This window comes from Clinocottus analis, unplaced genomic scaffold (genome assembly GCF_023055335.1).
Source record: "Clinocottus analis isolate CAN_PGR_092001 unplaced genomic scaffold, fCliAna1.0.p SCAF_10, whole genome shotgun sequence".
Taxonomy (NCBI): Eukaryota; Metazoa; Chordata; class Actinopteri; order Perciformes; family Cottidae; genus Clinocottus; species Clinocottus analis.
In genome coordinates this window covers 2,788,621-2,811,120 of record NW_027175821.1, presented here as the reverse complement: position 1 = coordinate 2,811,120, position 22,500 = coordinate 2,788,621, and the positions used below count along the sequence as shown (strand labels likewise).

The window sequence follows — 22,500 nt, the reverse complement described above, 5'->3', positions numbered from 1 at the left end:
GGCCACACCGTGGTTAACCTCCTCTTTTTCCTCCTCTTCCTCACCTTTCTCCTCCTCCACAGGGAACTATGGCTTCATGGACCAGATCGCAGCCCTGGAGTGGGTCCAGAGGAACATCCACGTGTTCGGTGGAGATCCTGAGAAAGTCACCATATTTGGACAGAGCTCTGGTATGAAATGAGACGTTATTTAACAGTTATTCATCCGTTATATAACAGTTATTTAGGAACCTTTGACTGGTTCTGAATCTGTCTCAGTTTATTCCTGGGGTGTGGGGGGCGGGGGGGTGGGGCAGACTGTTAGACTCTGTACATTTTTCATTCAAGGACTACCACTTTAGTCCACATGGGGGCGCCAGAATCTAGAGAAAAGGAAAGTTAATTGTTGTAGCTTTTAGATAAGAGTGACTCCTCTAAAAGGTGTCGTGCATGTTAATAATTCTGCAGCAGCGTTTGATTCCCGAGTTCAGAGGAGTCCCCAAGAGGAGCCAGAGAGAAGAAAGCGTTGACGGGTTGTTCTTGGCTCGCTGCAGGCGGCACGTCGGTGTGGACCTTGATGGCGTCTCCGCTGGCGAGGGGTCTGTTCCGCGCGGCGGTGGACATGAGCGGATCGACCGTCCTCAACGCGTCTCTGGAGCGCGCCGAGTCCGACAACCTGGTGTTCCTGCAGAACACGGGCTGCCGGGACCGGGCCTGCCTCCGAGGCCTGTCCGTCAGCCAGGTGCTGCAGGTAGGAGGAGCTACTGCAGCCATTTAATGACTGTAAAGAACAACGATATTCACTTTTATAGTTAAGGATTTCATAAAATATGTGATCAAATTTCCGTAAAGTGTGCGTTATAAAGCGCACCCTTTTCTTAGCCACATCGACTAAAAAACACCCGAAAAGTTGTCTTTAATCTTAAACAAGCCGCGGTGGTTCATAAGCCACTGTCACTAGTGCTATCTAGCTCGCTAGTTCGAGCTAGCTCGCTGGCTTACGCTCACTAGCTAACGCTCGCTAGCTAACAACAACAACAAGCAGTTTCATGACTTGAATTAGCTGAATGACAAAATGAGACTGATAAAAATAAATACAAATAGTGAAATACAATTGATTTCATGTTTTTTATTAACTGATTCTTGGTAAAAAAAATAAATAAAAAAAAGAGATTGTTTTTTGTCTGTTTTTGGCAACTAATTTGACTTCTAACATGTGAAGTTTCATATTCATTTTTTGTAATTTGTATTAATTTATTTTACACGGAAAATTAAACTGTATAAAAGATAATATAAAATATAAATTAGTTGCTGTTTTGTAAAAAAAGCAAGTTATTTCATACGCTTTGTTCTATAAACAAATGAATGAATATTGCATGAACTTCACACCGTCGGCTCTATTCATCCAGATATAAAGATAAACGCTCCTGTCCTCTCCCGCAGGCCTTACCGTTGAAGGACTACCCGTCCTGGGCCGCAGAGGACTTGATGGATCTGCCCACCAGGGGGCGCTTCGTCGGCCCGGTCGCCGTGGTGGACGGCTACGTCCTGGAGGCTCCGCCTCTCGAGGTTTGGGAGCAGAAGAAGAAAGGGGGCTACAGCGACGTTCCCTTCGTGGTGGGGACCACAGAGCAGGAGGTCGACTTCAGGTGAGCGCTCACCTGGTTCAGGGTTCAGGTTCAGGGGTCACGCCGCGCTGACGCTCCTGTGTTCCCCTCTGCAGCCCGCCGGCGGCGAACATCTCGACGTGGACCTGGGGCGACTACGAGTGGTTTGTAACAGGTAACTGCTCTGGGATTAGCGTGGTGATTTTTCTTTATAACATAGTAAACAAAGATCACAAACAAATTGCAGCCGGAAAGCTGGATGTTCGAGAAACCCAAAAGTTTTTTCCAAGGTTTATGTTCAGATTTTGGACTCATTTTGTAAAATCCAGCGTTTAATATCACAGAGACAATAAACGGCGTAATATAACTAAACTCTCTCCCGGTCAGCAGAACATAAAGTCGCGTGTCGTCTGCATACCGGTGCACGTTAAGAATATAATACAAACGCATCATCGCACCCAAAGGAGGTGTATATATAGAAAATAGAGCAGGACCGAGAATCGAGCCCTGTGGAACACCGCAGAGTTCTGAAAGTGAAATATTGCCGTTTCTCCCGCGTGGATCGTCTGCTCCTCACAGACAAACTTCAGTCGTTCGGCGGGCGTCTCGCCGAGGAAGCGCTGAAGCTGTATCCAAGCTCTGACCTCTGCCCCACCTTGGACCGCTGCCCGGAGAGGGCCTACACCACCATGGTGTCCGACATCAGGGTCACTTGCCCCAACAACGACCTGGCCTGGAGGGCTGCAGGTGAGAGCTCGCTGCGCTCCATGTGGATAGAAAATCAATATTTGGTGATAATTCAAAGTAAAGTTACTTTTACTTATGAAGTCAAAAATCACAAATCGACTCCCTCAATTCAGAAAGGACAAACAATGTTTACTCTTCAACAGGGAAAACGTGTTAGAAACCTCAAGCATATATATAAAATATAACAAAAATTATGTCTGAATATTGAATATTGCCACTGTATTCTTTACTGTTTTTATTACTGATGTGCTGTTTATTCATATATATATATTAATATTACACACACACACACATACACACACACACACACACACACACACACACACACACACACACAGCGGCCCTCGACAGCCCCGTGTATCGATACGTGGTGACGCACACGCCCTCCGGCCCGATCAACGCGACCTCCGACCTGCTGCCGTTCCCGGGCCGCTTCTCCTTCCACTGTCTGGACTCGGTGGCGTTCTTCGGCGGGCTGGAGTTCGTTCTGGGAAAGCCGCCCTCGGACCAGGACCGGAGCTTCCAGGACCTCGTCACACGGCACCTCGTGGGCTTCGCCAAGACGGGTGAGGAGCCGGCTTCCCTCTGCGGTTGTTGCACGTTGATGCGTTCAGTTGTGCTTCTCTTTTTTTAGACCAGCGGCTTCAAACGCACGATGCTGTAAAGGGTTGCTGGTTTAGTGTCGGTCACGCTGTGCGCCGTCTCTTTAAGAAGGGATTGTTTATGGAGGTGGATTTTTCAAATGCCCACTACGTCCAAAACTCAATTTATAACTCTTGGGATTGAGAGCACAGGTTTTTTTTTTTATTGTTTTTTTTAGAGCAAATATTTTTGAATTGAGCAGAAGATTTTTTATATAGTTTACTTTTACATGTCCTTTAACGTGAAGTACCAGGAGGTCGGTAAGATGTTGGGTATAAAACCTCTTGTTTGTCCTCCCGTCTTGCAGGTAAGATGGCGGCTGAGTGGCCAGAATACCCAGAAGCCACTGCTCTTCTGTCCGACCGGCTGTCGGTGGTGGTCCAGAACTACTCGTCTGCTCGGTGTCAGCTGTGGAAGGAGAACGGGCTGTACGCCTACGCCTGGACCAACTGACCGCTGACCGACTGACCGACTGGACTACCGACTGATTTGGTAGTCATGGATTGGTCAGAATGTGTATGAACCCAAAGCATGAAGAAGAGTTGCAGGAAGAATTCAGACTGATCGTGGTGATCGTGAAGATGGAAAGGTATCAAAGAACTTTGTGAAGTACTGACTCTCAGCCGTGGACCTCGGTGATGTCACAGGCGAGCAGGACGTCGGTCTAACGGACAGCGTCCTGAGGAGACGCGAGCTCACATCGGTTTCCTCGCTTAGCTTCCTGTCAGCAGACGTCCGGGCCGACCGTCCTCCCGCCTGGATGCCACTGAAAGCCCAGTGAGAGGATCCATCACCTGGCAGAGCTTATTACTTCTTTTACGAGGTCCATGGAGAAGACTATTAACGCAGTTTTTATTCCTCTTTTATGATGTGGAAAATGTGTATCTGCAGCGAGGCGCCCTCTAGAGGGTAGACGCTTATATTCATCTACGAAGTCCAACGTGAAGGTTTCTCTATCCAGAGCTTCTGTACATCACACAGGATGTTTACTCAGTGTCTGGTCATGGAAACCATTGAACTCTGTGCATTGATGACAGTAATTCATCTTGTTGTGACGCAGATGCATCGTGTCACTCTTTATGCTCAATAAATGAACACATGAAATGATGTCTCTTGCATTGTTTATGTGTTTTGAAGAGAGTTTGTTGCGTCTCAGGGTCCAGTTGGTTTTGTTCCTCTCAGTTTGTTCTCCAGGAGACGCGATGGCGAAACAAACAGATGAGAAACAACGTTATTTTTATTTAGATGAACACACAGAGTAAAATATGTCTGCATGAAAGCTCAATATTTACACACAACTATATGAAACAGTGTGTAAAGTGACTTCAGGAATAAATAAATCCATCATTTTAAAACGAAGTTTACTTCCAGCGACACAATGTTTAGATGTGAAGATGTTTAACCAGCAGATGGCAGCAGAGGAAAGAGGAGGAGGAGGAAGAGGAAGAGGAGGAGGAGGCCGCTGCTCCTGGAGGTGCTGTCTCTTTAAGGCTGACTTGCTGCTGCGCATGCTCAGATCACGCTGCTCTCTGCTCGCACGTCTTTCACCCTCTCCGAGCGCGTGCGTGTGTGCGCGTTCGCGCGTGTGTTTATGAGAGCGAGAGAGAGACACAGAGAGAGAGACAGACAGAGAGAGAGAGAGAGAGAGAGAGAGAGAGAGAGAGAGAGAGAGAGAGAGACGGCAGCAGCTCATTGTTGTCGCTCTCTTTTCCCCGCAGAATGCGCAGAGGAGCCGCGGAGGTAACGTGCTGCTTATTCTGTTTAGAATGAAGGAGGGAGGGCTGTGTGCGCGTGTGCGCGTGCATGTGTGTGTGCGTGTGTGTGTGTGTGTGTGTGTGTGCGTGCTGCTATAATAACAGCCCGAAGTTGTTGTTTCATTCTATTTTCTGAGAGGTGACATCAATTATCAGCTATTGTGCCAAAAGATATCAGCTGGTTTCCTGCAGCCTGAGAACACGTGATGTGTTGAAATGAGGTTTCACTCAATGGGGATTCATTACAGATCAGAAGGAATCAAAGCTTTTAACAATAATAGAAATGTTGTTTTTTACTTCCATTTACACATCTAAAGGTGTAATGAGTGACATGAAAACCCTCATCATCTCACCTCATCATCTCAACCCCTCATGGTCTCAACCCCCCATGGTCTCACCTCATGGTCTTAACCCCTCATGGTCTCAACCCCTCATGGTCTTAACCCCTCATGGTCTCAACCCCTCATGGGTCTTCTCCGTCAGCGTCTCATGCTGTGAGGGACTCTAACTGGTCTGGTCTTCGTCTTGACTCCTCAAAGTCTGAGTCTTGGTCTCGACTTGCCTGCCCTTTTCCATCGTTCTGACGTGGTCTAAACCCTCCAGGTCTTGGTCTTGCCTCGCTCTCTGTCCACTCTGCCTCGGCCATCAGGACCCGGATGATCTGACCTCAGTGACGAGTTCAACCAGCTCCACTTGGTCTGGATTGAGACCCGACACGAAGCGCATTTGACTCTCTGTGAAGACAATGACAGTTGATTAAACATTTAAATAATCTATGAAGCAAAAGAAACACTTTCTCTCTCAAGAACGGTCAGAAACGTCGATAGTGAAGTGAATCCTCTCTTGCAGCCGTCGCTCAGATTGAATCCACCGCAGACCTCACGTTGCTTTAACTGTGTCATCATGAGGACCTCCACCTTCCTGCTCACTGAATCATTCCACCCGGTTAGCCCACTTTCAGACAGTCTGGGAAGAGAAGTGACGACCCAATGTCTCTGAGATTCACCAGATATCGATCTCTGGGAAATTAATATGGTCGACGTTAACTTCATATTCAGTTTGGATATATATTCTAGTGATGCTCGTGTGTGATGTCCGTCCTTCAGCTCCGAGCATCATCCTCACGTGTGCATACAGAGCGCTGCTAGAGAAGCTGTCTGAAGGAATAAAAGAAGGAGCCTTGAGTCCACTCGCTCCAACAAGTCCTCCACATCTGGAACTTGTGAGTCAGCTGTCGTCTCTCGGTTTGTAGGAGCTTTAACTTCCTTGACTTTGGACTCATTCCCGGGATCCACTTCGTCTGCTGTTGACGTTCACTGTGTGGAGGTTTGTTCCTCAACGGATCGGACGTTAGAGAAGAAGAACCGCAGCGTCGTTGATGAAAGTTGAGCGTTCAGCAGGAACACCTCCGTCTCCGTGAGACCGCACGGCTGCACGAAGCTGCACGAAGCTGCACGACGCTGCCAAAGCTGCACGAAGCTGCACGAAGCTGCACGAAGCTGCACGAAGCTGCCAAAGCTGCACGAAGCTGCACGAAGCTGCACAAAGCTGCACAAAGCTGCACGACGCTGCCAAAGCTGCACGAAGCTGCACGAAGCTGCACGAAGCTGCACGAAGCTGCCGGGCTTTTGTTAAACGGACCATTCGGATTAGAAATGATCTCTTTGTTCCTCTTGGGGAACAACAGAGGTCCGTTGCGTAATCCCCCCTTTGGAGATAATTCCTAATCCTGATGGTTTGCGTTTGAAGATCAGCACTCGGGTCCCCCCTCCACCCCCCCAGGTGTTGATCCGTGTGGAGTGAGAGAGCAGATGAAGCAGGATTAATACCCCCGATGCTTTGTTTGGTGATGATTCAGCAGAAACTCCCTCGGGGCTGAGGCGGGGATTGAGTGTGATGTTTTAAAAGGCACAAGATTAACGTTATGACATCATAAACCACCGAGCAGAACTGTTGGTTCTCCTGCGTGAACAGACTAAAAACATGATGATCAACCATGTTGACAAAGTTTTCCTTTGGGGACAATTTGCTGTTTTAAAAAAAAGGAAATGCATCACAATATATCGTGATACTCAATATATCGCAGAATCATGATAATCGTGTCAGGACTGAAGTATAGTAACAAAATCCTATCGTGGGAACTCCCCCGCATATTACGGACCTCTGAATCCAGGGAACGAGGCCGTAAGCCAATCAGAGTTTATGTGGGCGGAGCTAAGGTTTTCAGTTCACCAACAAGTCCAAGTTTAGGACATTTTAACAACTTCGTCATGGTCAGTTAGTGATGGAACAACATCCTGGTCCCTTTGGTGTTCAGGTCCATGTTTCAGCTGCTATCAGACTACAAACACACAATATTTGAGGTCTCATATTTGCGGTGTTTCATGTGGCTTTAGAGGCCACAGGCTTGGCAGAGCTAGCTCGCGTACGTCAGCGAGCTAGCTTTCCTTGGAAAAAAAAACAATTTCTATTTTTTTTCTTTTTCTGCAACTGTGTTTTATGCTAAGCTATCTTAAAGGGCCAGTGTGTGGCATGTTGGCTGATCTAGTAGCAGTAATATAATATTGACACCTATGTTTTCATTAGTGTGTAATCACCTGAAACTGAGACTCGTTGTGTTGTCGTGTCCTTCGGCTGAGTGCTTCATGTCCGCCATGTGACTACGGAAGCCCAGAACGGACAAACCAAACACCGACTCCAGACAGTCGCTCAGATTTTGAAGTTCTCGGCCCTCGTGAACAGGATTGTGTGAAGTTCAAGTGGTTGCAATCTGCGTCTCCGCCTCTAGAGGGCACTGCCTGGTGCACGCCAAGTCAGCTCCAATGCCAAAGACTGAAGCGCATTTTATTTATTTAGATGTGATGAAGTCATGACAGGCTTGGAGGCCAGCAGTCGCCCTCGGCCATCAGTTGCTCTTCTCTTGTTGTTGTTGTTGTTGTTTGTGTCACACAGTTCTTCTCCTCTTCTCTCTGCAGATATTGACATGAAGAAAGACGTCGAGACTCTAGTAGCAGAGGAACGCGCTGACATCATCTTGAAATATGTCACGGTGAGTTCCTGTATCTTGTAAAAGCTTCTTTTCAGTCGGGGTCATCATGAGTTCTGTGTCTGAGCTCGACTCCGGCCGTTATCACAGTGCATTCTGGGTAAAAAGGGTCAGGATGGAGCCTCACACGTTCGTTGTTATTGATGTATGTGTTTTACTTTTAGACATTTTGGTTGTTATGGAGAATCCTTCTTTTCTTTACAAAAGCTTTGTGTACTTGCAGCCAACGCTCAGTGGGTAGAGCGGCTTGTCCCTTCACCAGAAGGTCCGGGGGTTAGATCCCAGTGAGGGAGTGTTCAGTGCAACATGATTAGAACAAACACAAGGGACAGCAGCTGGGACGTGTTGCTTTATTAAATATGATTAAAAAAGCCTTTTTCTTGTGAGCCAACATGCGTCTCGATGCTGCAGGTTCGTAACGTCCTGCAGCACTGAACGGTTTCTGAAGCCGTGTGTTTGATGTCCTCTGAGTCGCTCCACCCAGACGCCTTCAGTCAGGAGGTATTTTTGGCGCTCTCACTTTCATGGTGATGACATCACTCACAGCGCCGCTCGACCGCACGGTCTGAGCTCTCTCTCTCTCTCTCTCTCTCTCTCTCTCTCTCTCTCTCTCCCCCCCCCCCCCTCCTCTTGCTTGAGGCAGGATGCTGATTGGCTGCCCTCCAGCCTTGCAGCCGGGCGGCGGTGGGAGGATTAGCTCCTCTGTGTTGTGTCAACACTGGGACCAGCTTGTGGCCTCAATGGATTTTCCATGATACAAACGTCGCTCTGAGACTTTGTGCGTTACAGCAGATCCTCAGCGGGTGTTTGTGTTACAACGTCTTAGTGGAAACTGCCTCTGTGTTGAAGGACTGTGTGAGAATATGAACACAAGGAAAGTTTATGTGCATGCAAATGTATTTGTGTCATAAAGAGAGTTAGCTCTGGAAATACCAAAGTACCCGCATCCGATCTCCTTTGTACCCAGATCAGGGGGGCGACTCCTCTGGTTGTATAGAAGTCTATGCTTCATGTGTTGAAGCTGCATTCTCTCTTCTGACCACCAGGGGGCGACTCCTCTGGTTGCATAGAAGTCTTTGCATCATGTGTTAAAGCTGCAATCTCTCTCCTGACCACCAGGGGGCGACTCCACTGCTTTTTGGACCCAATGATTTTAAATAAGAGCTATTCAAGTGTTTTACTTATTTAAATGTGTGTCTTCAGGGGCGGCAGGGCGGCGTGGAGATCGACCCCTGGGAGGATGCCGACTACAGTATCTACAAAGTCATCGACCGCTTCGGCTTCATGCAGTGAGTCTATGCTTTCTTTCTCTTCGACCTCTGTCGGCCTCCGGCTGCTGGAGCCGTGCGTTCGAACGCTTGAAGGTTTGAGTTTTGTTTCTGTTTTTTGTTTTGTTTTTCCCAGCGAGGACGAGCTGCCGGCCCCGACCGCACACGAGGAGAAGGTAAAGGAGGAAGTCGTGAATATGACGTCACCTCAAGACGTAAGAAAGGGCCAAACGACGTTCACCTGCTTTTGTCTCCCTCACAGAGGAAGCAGCTGGAGGTAGAGAGGGCCGAGAAGTGGCTGAAGATGGCAAAGAAGTGGGACAAATACAAGAACAGTGACAGGGTGAGTATCAGACCAGACTATGAGAAAGGACTGCCTCGCTGGAGAGTTGACTGAAGTGGTGACAAGGTTGTAAAGTAACTGCTGGTTTCCATGTGAGTCTGAGCCAGGCAGCTTCAGAGTGAAGCCACAGCTTCATGTGTTAGGAAGCGACTCCTCCGGTTGTATAGAAGTCTGTTTTACGTGTTAAAGCTGCATTCTCTCAGCTGACCACCAGGGGTCGACTCCTCTAGTTGTATAGAAGTCTGTTTTATGTGTTAAAGCTGCATTCTCTCACCTGACCACCAGGGGTCGACTCCTCTAGTTGTATAGAAGTCTGTTTTATGTGTTAAAGCTGCATTCTCTCACCTGACCACCAGGGGGCGACTCCTCTGGTTGTATAGAAGTCTGTTTTATGTGTTAAAGCTGCATTCTCTCACCTGACCACCAGGGGGCGACTCCTCTGGTTGTATAGAAGTCTGTTTTATGTGTTAAAGCTGCATTCTCTCACCTGACCACCAGGGGGCGACTCCTCTGGTTGTATAGAAGTCTGTTTATGTGTTAAAGCTGCATTCTCTCACCTGACCACCAGGGGGTGACTCCTCTGGTTGTATAGAAGTCTGTTTTATGTGTTAAAGCTGCATTCTCTCACCTGACCACCAGGGGGCGACTGCTCTGGTTGTATAGAAGTCTGTTTTATGTGTTAAAGCTGCATTCTCTCACCTGACCACCAGGGGGCGACTCCTCTGGTTGTATAGAAGTCTGTTTTATGTGTTAAAGCTGCATTCTCTCACCTGACCACCAGGGGGCGACTCCTCTGGTTGTATAGAAGTCTGTTTTATGTGTTAAAGCTGCATTCTCTCACCTGACCACCAGGGGGCGACTGCTCTGGTTGTATAGAAGTCTGTTTTACGTGTTAAAGCTGCATTCTCTCAGCTGACCACCAGGGGTCGACTCCTCTAGTTGTATAGAAGTCTGTTTTATGTGTTAAAGCTGCATTCTCTCACCTGACCACCAGGGGTCGACTCCTCTAGTTGTATAGAAGTCTGTTTTATGTGTTAAAGCTGCATTCTCTCACCTGACCACCAGGGGGCGACTCCTCTGGTTGTATAGAAGTCTGTTTATATGTTAAAGCTGCATTCTCTCACCTGACCACCAGGGGGCGACTCCTCTGGTTGTATAGAAGTCTAAGCATTCTGCTCATTTAGAGTCAAATATACCATAAAGCAGGAGATGCTTGGAGAAGAAAAACCTTCACTCAAACCCAACAATTGTTTCATGTACGACGATTCACAGCCCTCAGAAAAACTAGAGGTTTGATTTAAAAAAACCTTCCGTTATAATGGGAATTCAAACCTAAATCACTGTTCTTAACTTGAGCAGATCCACGTCCAACAACACAAACCGGCAGAACAAGCGTTCGGTCGTAGGCGGTGAAACTTTCCGGTGACTCATCATCTCTCTCAACCTTCAAGGTTTTTTTTTTGCTTCGTATTATTCACCCGGTGTTCCTGTTTCCCCTCCTGCTCTCTGCTGCCAGATGGTGAAGCGGGTGTACAAGGGCATTCCCCTGCAGCTGCGCGGCCGGGCCTGGGCCCTGATGCTGGACGTGGAGAAGGCGAAGAAGGACAACGAGGGCAAATACGAGGTGCGTGTGCTCTCGCAGCGCCGCCTATGGAGGAAGATTTGTGTCTTTTTCGCAACCAAAACCTAGAAGTTTTTCACAAGCTCTTCATTTTTTCCCCCTGGTAATCCTGAAGGTTTGCTAATATGCTTAAATTGTCAGGTCAAAGAAGCATTTAGCTTAGCTACGAGGCAGAAAGCAATTCAATTTACAAACATCAAATGTAATTTCCCCGTCCTCGTTGACCCGCTCAGATCATGAAGGAGCAGGCCGGCCTCTACTCGTCTGAGATCAAACAGATCGACCTGGACATCAACCGGACCTTCAGAGACCACATCATGTTCATGGACCGCTTCGGGGTCAAGTGAGTCTCGCTCACGTTGCTGAAGAACATTACGTTTTTTTATTCTGGTTCTGTGGTTTTTTTAGTTTTCGTGGAATTATGTGTCTCTGTTTTTGTATTTTGATTTACACAAACTTTGTTTTATTTTCTCTTTCTGTGTTTTTCGGTGTGGTTTTGTTAGTTTGGTGTTCTGTTTTTTTTTGTTTCTCTGCTCTCTGTGCCTATATATATATATATATATATATATATATATATATATATATATATATATATATATATATATATATATATATATATAATCTCCTTAGTGTTTCTTGTCTTCCTCTCTACTCTACAGGCAGCAGGCTCTCTTTAATGTCCTCTCTGCATATTCAGTCTACAACACCGTAAGTAGCTGTTTTTCCTAAAAATAAAAAAAAACACTAAAATACCACTTTAACTTGATTCAACTGATAAAGATCTGCAGACTTCATGTGCTGGTGTTCCTCCAGTGGCTCATTCTGTCGACGTTCAGGTCAGCGTGGACTCTGAAAACCTTCACAGTAATAGAAAGCAGAGGACCGCTTACCGGTCCTGGAGCTGCTCTGTGGCCTGCAGGTCAGACTGTGGTCAGACTGGTTGTACTGGTCAGCTTCCAGGGCCTTTCCTGCTCACAGGAAACTCCTTCTGAATAAATACATGTGAACAGGATCTTGAGAAGTCAAGGTGCTAACTCGAGCCATATTGGGTTCTTCCTCTTGAAGCACCCTTCTTCAGAAGGTATACAAGAAGTGTAGATAAGAAAGTTTGGCGTCACTGTCTTGGCTTTTTTTCTGCAACCAGTAGAGCTTTAACACATGAATCATAGACTTCTATACAACCAGGGAAGTCGCCCCCTGGTGGTCAGGAGAGAGAATGCAGCTTTAACACATGAAGCATAGTCTTCTATACAACCAGGGAAGTCGCCCCCTGGTGGTCAGGAGAGAGAATGCAGCTTCAACACATGAAGCATTGACTTCTATACAACCAGAGGAGTCGCCCCCTGGTGGTCAGGAGAGAGAATGCAGCTTTAACACATGAAGCATAGTCTTCTATACAACCAGAGGAGTCGCCCCAACGGCGTCGTCTGTCTTCTGCTTGTGTCCCTGGCTCCTGCAGGAGGTGAGCTACTGCCAGGGGATGAGTCAGATCGCCGCCCTGCTGCTGATGTACATGAACGAGGAAGACGCCTTCTGGGCGCTGTCGCAGCTGCTGACCGATCAGAAACACGGCATGCACGGTGAGACGTCCCGTACTACAAGCAGCCCGCCGAGCGTGACTCGTATTCAGTGGAATTGATTGAGAAATGAAGTGTGACGTTTAAGAGGCGCCTCTCTGCTCGATCTCTCTTCCAAAAGGGTTCTTTGTTCCCGGGTTCCCCAAACTGCAGAGATTCCAGCTCCATCACGATCAGATTATTTCCAAACTCATCCCCAAACTGAAGAAACATCTGGTGAGATCACAGCTACACTAGTGTGTTATTCTCTACTACTACTACCACTACTACTACTACTACTACCACTACTACTACTACTGACTCTCCCTCTCCCTCTAGGACAGAGAGCAGATGTCTGCAGGGATCTACTGCACTAAATGGTTCCTGCAGTGTTTCATCGACAGGGTGAGGAAGCTGTTTTCACCACTTCATCATGTTTCACCACTTCATCATTTTTCGCCATATGGAGGGCCAGGTGTGAGGGCCAGGTGTGAGGGCCAGGTGTGAGGGCCAGGTGGAGGGCCGTGTGTAGAGCGTCATATGGAGGGCCAGGTGTGAGGGCCAGGTGTGAGGGCCAGGTGGAGGGCCAAGTCAAGGACCAGGTGGAGGGCTATGACCATGAAGAAGACAAGCGTTCAGCATGAAAGCTCCTCGGTGACACTCGATCTCCGGGACGCGGGCGTTACGAGAGCTGTGAAGCTCAGCTGCTGTTCGTCTGCACTACGAAGCCCACAATCCTGCGGCGGTGGTCTGGCAGCACCGGGCCGCTGTCAGCGCTTCTCCCAGCCGAGTGGCTCGGCTCTGAAGTGCTTGAAGGCCTCTGAGGTTTTGGGGTTGGAACCAAAAGAAAACAAAAAGCTCCTCCTGACTTTCCATCAGTATTAAAACATATTTTCAGCGAGTCTCTGGAGGAGAGTCGCAGGGGAGATTAACGGCGACACGGTTTGTGTTTCCTGCAGACGCCGTTCACGCTGACCCTCCGGCTCTGGGACCTCTTCATCCTGGAGGGGGAGCGGCTCCTCACCGCCATGTCCTACACCGTCCTGAAGATACACAAGAGTAAGGCCGGGACCAACGGCTCACAAACACATTGTTAAAAAATCTATTTTTAATTATAATAAAACACATGAAGCATAGACATAGACTTCTATACAACCAGAGGACAATCACAAAGTGTGTGTGTGTGTGTCTGTGTGTGCAGAACGTCTCTTGAAGATGTCCCTGGAGGACCTCAGAGAGTTTCTGCAGGAGCGGATCGCTCAGACTTTCTTCTACAGCGACGACGTGATCGTGGAGCAGCTGCAAGCCTCCATGACAGAACTGAGGAAGATGAAGCTGGACCTTCCTCCCCCAGGTGCACGGCACGTCCACAACGCGCACCAAACCTTATCCTAAAGTCTGGCCCTCCTAACTTTGTGAACTGTACTTGTTCTTGTTCCCAGGGAAGCCTGACGAGTTGCCCCGTAAGCCTCTGGGTCAGGAGCTGCCGGTCCGGCCCCCCAGAGGGAAGCCGCCGTCGGCCCGAGCCGGACTGAGCCTCCACATCACCTCCCACGTGCCCGACTCCACCTCCCCGGACCAGAGCCCCTACAAGGATCGCCGGGACCTGGACGCTGCGGACGAGGAGGCCCCACCGCCGCCTTCCCCGGACCCGGTCATCATCCACAGCCGGGCCCCGCTCACCCCCGACGGCTCCCCGCGGACCGGGCCCCCGCCGTACGAAGCGACGCCTCGACTCACGCGGACGGAGACGGACGCCGGCGACATCGCCGACCACCGGCCCTCCCGCGGAGTCCCGCGGACGCTTTCGGCTCCAGTAGCCCGGCGGGCCTCGTCGGACTCCAGCTCCGCGGCCGAGCGGGCCGACGACGTCAACCCGGTCCAGCTGCTGGAGCGGGCGGAGGCTCTGAACTGGGACTCCAGCGAAGCCTCGGAGGAAACGCGAGCGCCGGACATTTCATGAAACGAGCGCCGATGTTTTGATCAGTGGCGTGAATTCACTCCGCCGGTTTCAGCTGTTTGGTTCCTGTAATGTTCTGCAGGGCTCAGCAGCTCAAGGTGTCAGGGACCCAGTAATTATTACTACAGAAGTATAACTGATCTGATTATTCATCTCAAGCAATAATTGCTTTAAAATACAAAACCAACTCTTCTTTTTGGTTTTCTAGTTTGTCAAATTTAAAGATACAGAGTTCATAAATAAGTTTCGAGATGTTTCAACAGATGATCTGTCAAATGGATTCAGTGCCTCAGGACTTCCTCTCACTCGTTGAACTGGGACTCAAACCAGTGCAGCCGACGTTTCACCGTGGAGAGAACGTGACGAAATAGAAAGCCAAAATGACGCATATCTGAGGTTTAAATCTCATGTTTTTGCCATCAGTGCATCTTCACATCTTTTTAAAAAAAAAAGATCCATATACAAAATGAATCAGCTCAATCTGATCGCGTCCGTTTATGATGCAGATTATTAAAGTTCAGCAGCAATAAGAACGCTCTTCATCGTTCACAGATAGTTATTAATGAAAAGCTTTTAGAAGTCACATGTTTTTCTGCTCTTAAACAGAACGACTACAAACTGGAGGTGTAAAGGCAGGAAGTGTCTCATGAGTTGCATTGTGGGAAGTGTAGTGTTTTTGTACATTTTGCCGATATCTCTCTCTCTGTGCCCGTATGTGCAAACCAGATGAATGTGCTTCATATTGCACGTGGTGGTTCAAACTGAAATGATGAAGTCGTTATTTTAACCAAATACTTGATCAGAGTACTTGTTTCTCACAGCGTCACCTTCCACAAATACAATGTTTACACTAAACACTGCTTACACACACACACCTTAATGCTATTAATTTGTACTTTTGAGAAACTCTTCCCAGAATGTGAGGGACGTTCAGGACGATGAGGAGAATTCAACATCTCGTCCTCACGGTTCCTGCTCAGCAGAGAAAATGACCCCAAAAAAGTGTCTGAATCCCCTGGAACATCACTTCCTAAGAGTTTTAATGCAGATGGAAGGAATCAGAGAGCATCACCCTTTAAAACAAAACAAATCTTTTGTGTAGTTTTGTAGAACAAACTGTTGCAGCCGTTGTCTGCCAGCAGAGGGGCAGTTGTTTTTTGTTTTTTTTACGAATGTCTCGAGGCCTTATCCGGACCGGCTCCTCTGAGGACGCCCGTCGGCTCCGACGTAGGAAGTGAGACTCAAAGGTGGTGAGCTGGCTCACTGTCACGATTGTACACGCTGAAACCTATTGAGCTCGCTTTTTAAAACACGTGGTTTTCTAGCTCTAATTTATTTATAAAAAGTACATTTAAAAAAGGCATCCAGGTCATTTCAGCGCTAACTGGAATATTTGCTACATTTCCATTGAGCTTCTGTGGGAAATAAGCCGTTGTTTTTTATAAACCTTTAATGTGTGTGCAGTTTTGTAGAAGCATTAGTCGGAAATAATTAGAAAAGCATTTCTTCAGCTCCGTGCAGGGAAATAGTGACAGTCTGACATCTTGTGGTGGCTTCAGGTGGAGCTCGGCTCCGTCCGGCTCTCCACCTGAAGAGTAGAAATGTTTTAGAAATACGTGTTTTGAACATTTAGAATTCATCCAAATGACACAGAATCCGATTGGAAATATAATGTTGTGCAATCGAAAGCCGGTATTTTAGAACTATGTGAAGACGTTCTGGCTTTTCATGACGTGACTGTATTTCAATGCTTGAATATTCGTGCTTCAAAAAGCCCTCAAGTCAACCGGTTTGAGGTAAACGACGACGTCGCGAAGCGGGTCGGGTCGAACTGGAGGCCAAACTAAAGCGGATTGATTCCCGGCTACAGATTTGTTGTACATTGAAACTTGCTGCACATTTCATTAACGTTCTGTTAAGAAAACAATACAACATTTATCGCCCTCGACTGTCTGTGTTTCCTGCTTCTTTCTGTTGAGAGTGTGGCTTCAGTTCATGTCAGGGGGAAGAAACAAGGAAGTGGTCAGAAATGAAGGTTTATTGTGGAATTTACTGCTCACGATCAGAAATGTTGGAGAGTCTTAAGTGGCTAAAATGGACAGAAAATACAAGAATTTGGGGGATTTCTTTGAAAATAAAATGTACAAATTTGGGTAAATGTGGTTTATCAAAAGGGATTAGCCCGACTGTTCAAATCTTTAGGGTTTTAGGCCTTTTTACCGATTGTATATAATTTCTTAAATTCACCTTTTTAAAGACACTTGCATATCAGATATATAGCTATGTGTGAAATACAAAATTGCAGAACAATCTCAGCTCTCTTCATAATGAGGCCCCATTGCCATGAGGCACAAGTGTAAAGTCATAATAATAGAATAAAGCCGGCTTAATAAACACAGCAGCACAGTGTTGTTCTTTACTCATTAGAATAAACAGCTCATCTTTCTGTTTGCTTTCATCAGTAAACTAGTTCTCTGCAGGACTAGTCCTCACGCTGAAGTCCTTTCACAGCAAACTGAGATGAACACGATGAACTTGTGTTTGTCTTCAGCAGCTCTGAATCCAGGTGGATTCACCTGTGTCTTCTCTGTTTGTATTCAGCTGTATGACAGTTGATCATCAGTCTTCATGTTTACTTATTTCCTGTTATTTTCATGGGCGCGAGTATGAAACATGAACACATACCAAGTATGTACTGCCCATGCTGGTTAGTGATCTCTGTCCATAAACAGGCCTTTAAAACACAGGAACTAAAAACAAGAAATACAAACTCTTATTCTAAAAACTTGACTAAAGATCCAACATTTTCATGTTGAGAAGAATATTCTGAAAAGTAATAACCAAGACAATTAATGATATTTTTCTTAAACTTTGGGATTCAAGAGGCGAAAGTGTTTCTGTCTTAGCACATTTTAATCTCCAGAGGAGGAAGTGCAGACAGATGTAAAGAATACGTCCTCAACTGTACCTCTACTCAGCACCCACAAGGTGGCGCTCCAACACCACATAGGTCAAAAGGCTTTGTCGGTAAGTAATCACAGTATTCACAGCTGTGAATGGGATCAGGGATTCCAGTCCGTTCACTGTTACTTGCATCCCATTAAAGTAGAAGTAGTATATGAATGGTAACTTTGGGCGTGCACGTACATGCACATCATTAAGAGGATCTTAGATTGTCTCATACGCCCATGTTTTTTTTTTAAATATGCGTTTACCTATTCAAAATATACCTCTTATGACTTAGTTTGTTCTCTGAATACACACATTCTTCCACCAGGACACATGGAAGGAACTGCTTTTGAATTTGAACCCGTTTTGAGGGAAATCACAGCTTCTAAACAGGCTGTACAGTAAACTGCTCAATACGAGCTCCAGGACTGCTGGTTGTAAATAAAATGTATTATTAATGTTGTTGTTGTTGTTGTTGCCACTGACTTAGATTGTTATAGAGAGATACAACTATTTTATTCCCTTTATTTCAGAGCTTATTAAATTTTTACAGGGTTCACACGCTCATGAAAAACCTGGAAATGTCATTGAGTTTTAAAATGGTTATTTCCAGGCCTGGAAAAGTCCTTGGAAAAAAAAAAATCCCGAAAGTGTAATAAAAAGGGTCTGAGACGATCCTCTCAGCACCGGTCCTGCCCCCTGGTGGTCAGGAGAGATGATGCAGCTTTAACACGTGAATGTTCAGCGTCCAATTAGTATTCATTGCAGAGTATGTTTATTCATCATTGGAGGGGGGGGGGGGCGGGGGCTGGATAGTTTAAATAAAACAATACATCCACGTCTCACACGAAGACTTAAGAATGCGTTTATCTCCCAGATCTGAGTTTAATGAGACTTGGTCCAGACCGTCTCTGGCAGATGAGAAGTGGACGGAGAGTTTGCATATTGTGAGTCGTGTTAGTAATTACAGTCTTTTTGCCGATTTAATTGCAGCGCTGTAATCTGAATGGGTTAACGGAGTAACGCTCTAAATTAGCAGTTTTTATAATTACCCCTGAACTGAGTGCATTCGCTCTGAATCTCCACTTAATTACCAACAATTTGTCTCTGGGAGGACGAGCCGCTGTGAAGCCAGAACAACAGGCTTTTGTTTCTGCAGCCAAACCCCCAAAGCAGCGACCCCGACGGCCAGCAGCAGGAGGCCTGGTGGGGTGCAGCGTGATGGAGCTGGATACCAGACTCCTGATCAGAGCCCATGAGAGGCAGAACGTGAGCTACGAGCATTTATAACATGATGGCGTGAGCTGTCAGCGAGGGAAGTGACAGAAGTGTTTGGGTGTTTGAAAACCATCCTATCTTTAGGCCCTTTCCTCCAAACGTCCTCCCCAAACTATTCGAGTGTATCTCTGCAGCAACTAGGGCTGTTTGAATATTGTGTTGTCATAAAATACACATGTGAGATGTTGTTCATATGTGTAAATATCAGTCTATGTTGTCCATTGTGATGGCTACGGGGAGAGTTCATTAAAGGAACTGTTTGGTGACAGAATACAGTGTAAACTCTGAGGAACATCTGTGAATTACAATTGACACACAATGCTGGGATAATTGTAAGAAAGCGATTAGCATTTGCGCTAGCTGCGTGTATGCTAGTAAACTTTCAAGAACAAATACGACTCAAAGAGAACCAAATATCACATTTATTTTAAGTGGTAAGTAAACATGAGACTCTTCTCATTGGTCTTTGTTTTGTTTGAAAAGGAGATCAATAAAACTGTGTGTTGTAGAGCAGAGTGAGAAACAGTCGTTCTGGTAAAGAAGGAGATCTGATGTGTTTGAAACTGCTGTCGCTCCATCGGGGAGCCGACAATCTGCAATTAAATTAAAACAGTTAAACGAGCCGTAATTAGCTGGAAATGAACCGTTGAGCGTTAATTAGAAAACGCGTGTCGAGCTGACGCCCAAACAGAAGGAGGAACGGCTCCAAGGCTCCTCTGAGCCGCCTCCTCTGAGCCGCCTCCACCAAGCCGCCTCCACCAAGCCGTCTCCTCCTCGTCTCTGACCAGGAGACGCTAGAGGACATGAAGGTTCACTTCCTCACATGGAAGGTTGACGCAAATCTTCTGTCCTCGTTTCATCTCAGTAATTCAGGCTTTCAGCCCGACGTCGGAGGAGATGAGCTCTCATTGGCTTCTCCGGCCGGAAATATGTGAGTGAACTCTGTGTGTGTGTGTGTGTGTGTGTGTGTGTGTGTGTGTGTGCATTATCCTGCGCCGTTGGCAAGACAGCCACAATAGAGCTGACTAATGCAGAAATAGACTGCAGGCTAAGCTTCTTTCTCCAGAAATGTCTTGAAATGTGAAGAGTGCATTCTGTGGGCCGTTCCTGCAGTATTTATACATCTGATGTAGAGATGTGCGTCACCAGGTTAAGCACACACAGACACACACACACACACACACGTGCACACACACGCGCACACACACTTACACACATTAGAAGACGCAGTTCCACTGCGCTGCCTAATGAAAAGCCCATTCTGATAACACTTAGTGTGTGTGTGTGTGTGTGTGTGTGTGTGTGTGTGTGTGTGTGTGTGTGTGTGTGTGTGCATATCTTGTTTTACTGGGTAAAACACAGATGTAGTCGGTTTGTTTCTGGCGCTAATGGCTTCCTCAGACACAGCTCATTATGTCGGTGGGGAGGAAGAGAGAGAAACGTGTTAATGTCATTTCACTGAACGAGAGGTTGACGAGCAGGCAGCAACTTCTGGTTGTATAGAAGTCTCTGCTTCATGTGTTAAAGCTGCATTCTCTCTCTTGACCACCAGGGGGCGACTCCTCTGGTTGTATAGAAGTCTATGCTTCATGTGTTTTACTGTGTTCAGCAGCTGTCAAATCACAGCCAGCAGAGAGCTGTACACGGGGTCACGACCTCGTCCTCCTGGTGGTGTTGGTGGTGGTGTGTGTGTGTGTGTGTGTGTGTGTGAGTGTGTGAGTGTGTGTGTGTATGGGGAGGGGTGTGTGTGGGGGGGGGGGGTTAGATTAATCAACAGGAAGTAATTTTGGGGAACGCTGTCCCGTGGCGATTTGGTTTGATTTGGTAACATGGAGACAACCTCCCCCTCTGTCTTTGTTAGGGACATGGGTTTGACAGGAGGAGAGGGAGGAGTGGGGGAGAGAGGGGGGGGGGGGGGCCCATCTGCCGCTGAGCATGCTGGTCAAAAGGCTTTTGTTGGGAAGGAGTGATGAGACAGATAGATGGTCGCTGTCACCAACCACTGGTTTAATCAAGTAAAAGACACACACACACTCACATTCACACTTACACACTCACACTCACACACTCACACTTACACTGACACACACACACACACACACACACACACACACACACACACACACACACACACACACACACACACACACACAAACTATATCTTTAATTAATATCTGATAAAATGAGCAGAAATGTAGAAATCCCTCAACAGAAGTATGCAAAACAAATGGACATTTATTCCTGCTGGTGTGTGTGTGTGTGTGTGTGTGTGTGTGTGTGTGTGTGTGTGTGTGTGTGTGTGTGTCCTTCAGTGCGTTCTGTTTCTCTGTTGTGTATTTATATCTTTACAAAGAGCAGTGGCAGCTTCTCATCTCCCTCTGTCACCTCGACCTGAATTCAATCACCAACCGGGCGGATGTGCGCATGCGCGGTGCGCAATTAAAACAGCCGCTGTCAAGTCAGACTGTCGGTGGATGTGAAGCGAATTGACCTTCAAAATAAAAGTGAACTTTTTCAGACAACAGATGAACTGCAAACTGAAGCGTAAACCTTTTTAAAAGAGTTAAAAATAAGACGCTGCTTTGAATAATAACCTGATTTATTTCTTATTTAGGATCATTGACTTACAGTCCTGACTGAACATTAATGCTCACAGCTGCTGACCCCGTGGTCTGATCCACCATGCAGAGCACTTTAAGTCAGCATCACTTCTGGATCTTTACTCTTCTCTCAAAGAGGAGAACTTTCCTCACATCACAAGATGTTCAGTGCACTTGTTCAAGGCAACACAGACTTTTCTCACTGAGGAAGAAAAACTGAACTGAAAACATGAAAAGCACTTATGGCTTTTGTATAAAGTGAATCAATTGCTGGTCTTTAACATCTTTAAGGTAAGCAACAGACTGAAGGAGTGGTTTGTCCCTCACAGGGACCCTTACTACTGAACAGTAACTGTTCAGAAAAAAACAAAAACAAAAAACAGATGTAAAACTATATATGTATGTATGTTAACTGGCTGTTGCTCCAGAGTGCTGTTCTATTGTTCTGGTAACATTACTTTAAAATAAAAGCATATATATATATATATATATATATATATATATATATATATATATATATATATATATATATATATATATATATATATATATATATATATATATATATATATATTATTGTGAAGGGCTCACCGGAAGTGTCGGCTCTACTTCTTCTCTTTGACGCAGGCTGCTGCTCCGCGGCAGTCGTCGCCGTCCCGTCATCAGATCACACCCACCGGGCTGCAGAGACCCGCTGCTCCTCCGGCACCATGACGCCCGGGTTCAAGCCCGCGATCTGAGGCCCACCGGACTGCACGCGCACGTGCACGCACGCACGCGCAGGGCTCGGTGGGAGGGGTGCTGGTGGGGGGGGGAGACTAAATACTGCAAAGAAACAGAGACCCAGCACCGGACCGCCGGCCGCGGTGCGCTCCGTCCTCTGCGCAGGATTGTGCGCTTTCTCTCCTCCAGACGCGCGCGTGCCGCACGCACGCACGGACACGCGCAGACCGCTCACGGGAGTCGTCTCCACGGCCTCTAAACATGTCGCTCTCGGGCAAAGACAGCGGGCATTACGCCAACTATGTGGGACCGTACCGCCTGGAGAAGACGCTGGGCAAAGGACAGACAGGTCAGTGCGGGGCCGCGGGCCTCATGTTGGGACGCCTCTGCCTTCATGTGTGTGTGTGCATGTGCGGCATTATTGGAAG

The 22,500-nt window shown here is 46.9% G+C and overlaps 3 protein-coding genes across 3 annotated transcripts in view; all 3 read left to right on the top strand.

Moving 5' to 3' along the window:
- The window catches only part of si:ch211-71n6.4 (para-nitrobenzyl esterase), a 6,629-nt gene extending 2,560 nt beyond the window's left edge, over positions 1–4,069 (top strand). Inside the window, exons 4-10 of the mRNA XM_068582437.1 lie at positions 63–170; positions 533–729; positions 1,422–1,627; positions 1,702–1,760; positions 2,165–2,332; positions 2,671–2,898; positions 3,282–4,069. Coding sequence (XP_068438538.1) covers positions 63–170; positions 533–729; positions 1,422–1,627; positions 1,702–1,760; positions 2,165–2,332; positions 2,671–2,898; positions 3,282–3,427 — 1,112 coding nt within the window. The 3' untranslated portion in view covers positions 3,428–4,069. The remainder of the gene's footprint in view (positions 1–62; positions 171–532; positions 730–1,421; positions 1,628–1,701; positions 1,761–2,164; positions 2,333–2,670; positions 2,899–3,281) is intronic.
- A 565-nt stretch (positions 4,070–4,634) lies between these two features.
- On the top strand, positions 4,635–16,470 carry LOC137789173 (USP6 N-terminal-like protein). Its single transcript, XM_068582450.1, has 14 exons — positions 4,635–4,714; positions 7,704–7,777; positions 8,978–9,063; positions 9,179–9,218; positions 9,305–9,385; positions 10,902–11,009; positions 11,240–11,349; positions 11,666–11,714; positions 12,466–12,586; positions 12,705–12,799; positions 12,902–12,967; positions 13,522–13,621; positions 13,764–13,916; positions 14,005–16,470. The coding sequence occupies exons 2-14, from the start codon at positions 7,712–7,714 to the stop codon at positions 14,523–14,525; spliced, it is 1,596 nt and encodes a 531-aa protein (XP_068438551.1). The 5' UTR covers positions 4,635–4,714; positions 7,704–7,711; the 3' UTR covers positions 14,526–16,470.
- Positions 16,471–22,333: 5,863 nt separating this feature from the next.
- Positions 22,334–22,500, top strand: part of LOC137794040 (serine/threonine-protein kinase BRSK2-like) — a 45,816-nt gene continuing 45,649 nt past the window's right edge. Inside the window, exon 1 of the mRNA XM_068590596.1 lies at positions 22,334–22,421. Coding sequence (XP_068446697.1) covers positions 22,334–22,421 — 88 coding nt within the window. The remainder of the gene's footprint in view (positions 22,422–22,500) is intronic.

Bases quoted from the DNA above. Each gene is read 5' to 3' on its own strand.
- LOC137789173 (XM_068582450.1), top strand. From the start codon at position 7,712: ATGAAGAAAGACGTCGAGACTCTAGTAGCAGAGGAACGCGCTGACATC. The intron at 12,587-12,704 runs GTGAGACGTCCC...CTCTTCCAAAAG, and splicing joins TCAGAAACACGGCATGCACG to GGTTCTTTGTTCCCGGGTTC. The intron at 12,800-12,901 runs GTGAGATCACAG...CTCTCCCTCTAG, and splicing joins CCAAACTGAAGAAACATCTG to GACAGAGAGCAGATGTCTGC.